The sequence below is a fragment of the Elephantulus edwardii genome, unplaced genomic scaffold (genome assembly GCF_000299155.1).
Source record: "Elephantulus edwardii isolate Elephantulus edwardi_28Jun2011 unplaced genomic scaffold, EleEdw1.0 scaffold00012, whole genome shotgun sequence".
NCBI lineage: Eukaryota > Metazoa > Chordata > Mammalia > Macroscelidea > Macroscelididae > Elephantulus > Elephantulus edwardii.
The window spans coordinates 23,557,861-23,561,371 of record NW_006399762.1 but is presented as its reverse complement, the minus strand read 5'-3'; the positions used below and the strand labels follow the sequence as shown (position 1 = coordinate 23,561,371).

Here is a 3,511-nt window from a genome sequence, read left to right as displayed (position 1 = left end):
TTAGCCTATTTGAATTTAGATAAGTAATCACTGAGTTTATAATTTTTTCTTTTTTATTATAATTTAGTCCATTAGAGACTAAAATATTACTATCTTCGGTGTTGATAAGTTTGTAAACCCTATTGCTTATTGTATCTGTTTATTATATTTCATATAGAAGCTGGTTATTTTAGAACTGATAATATGAACCATGTGAGATTTTTATTGGAAAGTTATGTCTAAAAAAATATAGTATATGAGATGTATTTGATATAAGTAGATTTCCCTAATATGAACTAAAACAGATTCTAAACTTGAGACTATGGTTATTGGTGGCTTAACTGTTCATTTTTCAGTAACGTTAATTTTCTCTTAAACAGGGAGAGGACATTAAGTGTAACTGGACCAAAAGACTTCACCATTGGACTTCTGTAATAAGCCTGCATGAACTGCTTATTTCTTAAGCAACTCTTGAAGAACTGGTCATTTTGAGACAGAACTACAGTGTCAATATCATGCAGTAATGGGTGCAGTGGAGTTGTTAACCTTGCTCTAAAAGAGCATGAACTAAATCTTAATGTTTTGTATAATGCCAGCACTCTGTGGGTGCTCAGGTAATTGGCCAGGAGCAGTGGTTTATGGTTTTATTTTTTTTTTTTTTTGGAAGCCTATCTGAATTTTTAAAATAAAACTTTTTATTCCTTTAAGTTATTTAGAGCCGTGTTTATTAAACTAAGCTAAACCTCTTTTTAAGCTAAAAGGAAAAAATAAAGCTTAAATCCAGTAGATTGAAAATACAAAAAAGACTTTGTTTGCATCTGTTACTAATCTTTTAAAATTGACAAGTAGTACTTAAAAAATAACATCCTGTTTTTTTATGTGAGGAAACATGGTGCCCTTTATTGTGTTTCTCTCTTTTACTTTTTTAAAGAAAAGTTTATTCTTTTTTGTGTGTACTGTCAAATCAGACAGCATCTGGTAGATTTGAACTGAGTACCTCTGGAATTGCAGTGCAGCTTCAGAGACTTAGGGTTTCCAGTAATTCATTGTTGCACTTTTGTCCCTGATGTTTCCCTTTTTTATATTAATGCATTATAAATACTATATAATATTTGAATTATAAAAGCAATTTTTCTTAGGAAGTAGTTAAGTGGAAAATAGTAGTACAAATCTATTAAAGTTGGAATGTCTGTTTAAGTGAGCTACAATTCAATAAATTTCTGAAGAAACATGTCCTTTTTCTCATTCAATGTAGATATACTGAAATTTTTACTAGATGTTCTTGTATTTAAAAAAAAAATACTCCAAAGCTTTAAGATGTTATTCACCTTGTCTGATGGCCTACTACATGTTCAAATTTCTGGACATGGATATTAATGAATAAAATTGATTATGGTCACTCTGGTTAGTATCGTTTTTAGTAGTTAAAGAAATAACAAAGCTAGATGCAATATCATGATGTATTGCCTCCCCACATTTAAACACCCTCCCATATATTACTCCTGAAAGAGAATGCTGCTGCTTTATTTTGTTAAATTTTTTAGTATGCTTTACCTATGTCACAAGGTGCTGTAGTGTTGAGCTGCTTAACTGAGAGTAGTAGAAAACCACTAGTCACTGAGGGTTTAAATCTCCCACAGTGAAGGTACACCATGAGTTGGAATCATCTTGAAAGCAGTGGGTTTTGTTTTTGATATGCATAATTCTTGAAAAGAATAGCATAGAATATTGCTTGTATATCAGTGTTTTGAGTTTTAATTGTACTCTAATACAGTTGCAGAATAAGAGGATCTGGAAATAAATGAAATGAATAATATGCAAACTACTCTTTCATAGGGAGGAGTTACGCATTTATACCTTTGGAAGAGGCAAAGTATTTAATTCAGACAATACAAAGATGGTAGTTTTCAGTGGGAGTTGGCAGAATTTGGTTTGAAGTAGATAATTTACTTTTTGTGTATATGTGCTTATGTTTATGCATATGTGCACACACAGGTGTGCCAGATGAATGATAGCTTGTGTCCCAAGGGCAAATAGCATAACATTTCAATGGGTTTTTTTTTTCTTTTTAAAGTATTTTAAAACAATCTAAAATAGAAGTGGTGGAAGGAAAGTATAAGGGAAGACAAATCACTCGATATTTGAAATTTGTTCTTAGGTTTGTGTCGGGTCATTGGCTTTGTTAAACTTTTATTTCTGCATTCTTATTTTTCATTTTTCTTCCATCTAGTGACTCTTAAGTTTCTTTTGAGGCAGGTAGTTTTCAGGCAAGTATCTTGTCTACGATGATAGATGCATTCTAGTTGGGTATGATTGATAGCAACCCTATGAACAAAAGAGCTGAACACTGCCTTATCCTGTGCCATCCTCATTATCTGTGATATATAAACAAAAGCATATTTAAAAGTTTAATTTTTTTTTATTTTCTATACTGAGTGCAAAAGGAAAAGAAGTCTTAAAAAAATCCCACAGCTTATACATACCTTGAGGATTGTCAATAGGATCCAGTCAAAACCGATATTGTCGTTAGTCAAGAAATCAAAGGATATTTATTGAGGAAAATCTGTCAAGAGTCTTTCCAAAGTGCTAAAGAGCAAGGATGTTAAAGACTTAACACGTGTGTAATCTAAGTGATGGTCTTTTCAGTTGCTTCGTATCCATCTGAAAGTTGGACAAAGAATAAGGATGGCAGAAGAAGCAATGCCTTAGAATTGTGGTGTTGGCAAAAAGTAATATAGATTGCCAAAAGAACAAACAAATCTGTCTTGAATAAAGTATAGCTAGAATGCTCCTTAGAGTCAGGGATGGTGAAAATTGGCCTCATATACCGTGAGCTTGGTGTCAGGAGGAGCTATTGCTTGGAAAGAAGCAGCATACTTACAGGAGAGGTGGATAGTCAGTAAAAGGAAGATCTTCAAGAACTTGAATTGACATAGTGACTGTGTGGGAGATTGTGGGCCTGGTGCAGGACAGAGCAAGGTTCAGATCTGTTGTTCGAGTTGCTATGAGTAGTAGCTCAATTCTGCATGACAACATGCTTCAGAGATTGTGGATTTGCTTCTAGATCCCTGTAAGTGAATATGGCCATAAAGCAATTTGCAAATTTTCTGTCTTCCCGGTGCATGTAGAAATTATGTTTATACTTCATCATACATAGTCAATGAAGTGAGGACATGCTGCTAAAAAATTACACTCAGAGACTTTCTTGACACAGGATTGCCACACACTTTCTGCCATCTGCAATAAAGCAATATTCAGTAGAACAAGGTATGCAAATATATTTTTAAAAGAGTTTCTGTTTGCTTTGGGATCATGTAAGGCCACTGGAATATTGAGATGTTGTTGTTGTTATGTGCCGTCGAGTCGCTTGCGACTCAGCGACCCTATGTACAGCAGCCCTAAACTCCGCTCTGTCCTGTGCCAATCACACTGTCTCTGACATTCCCATCCCAATTATCCCAGTCACTGAATCAATCCACCTCATAGAGGGCCTTCCCCTACTGCGCCGTCCCTCCACCCTCCCAAGCATGAT

General features: G+C 34.4%; 1 protein-coding gene across 1 annotated transcript in view; it reads left to right on the top strand.

Annotated features, from left to right (window-relative positions):
• GAR1 (GAR1 ribonucleoprotein) overlaps positions 1-503 on the top strand; it is a 10,416-nt gene extending 9,913 nt beyond the window's left edge. Inside the window, exon 6 of the mRNA XM_006881149.1 lies at positions 445-503. Within this exon, the coding sequence (XP_006881211.1) occupies positions 445-503 (59 nt within the window). The remainder of the gene's footprint in view (positions 1-444) is intronic.
• Positions 504-3,511: the final 3,008 nt, after the last annotated feature.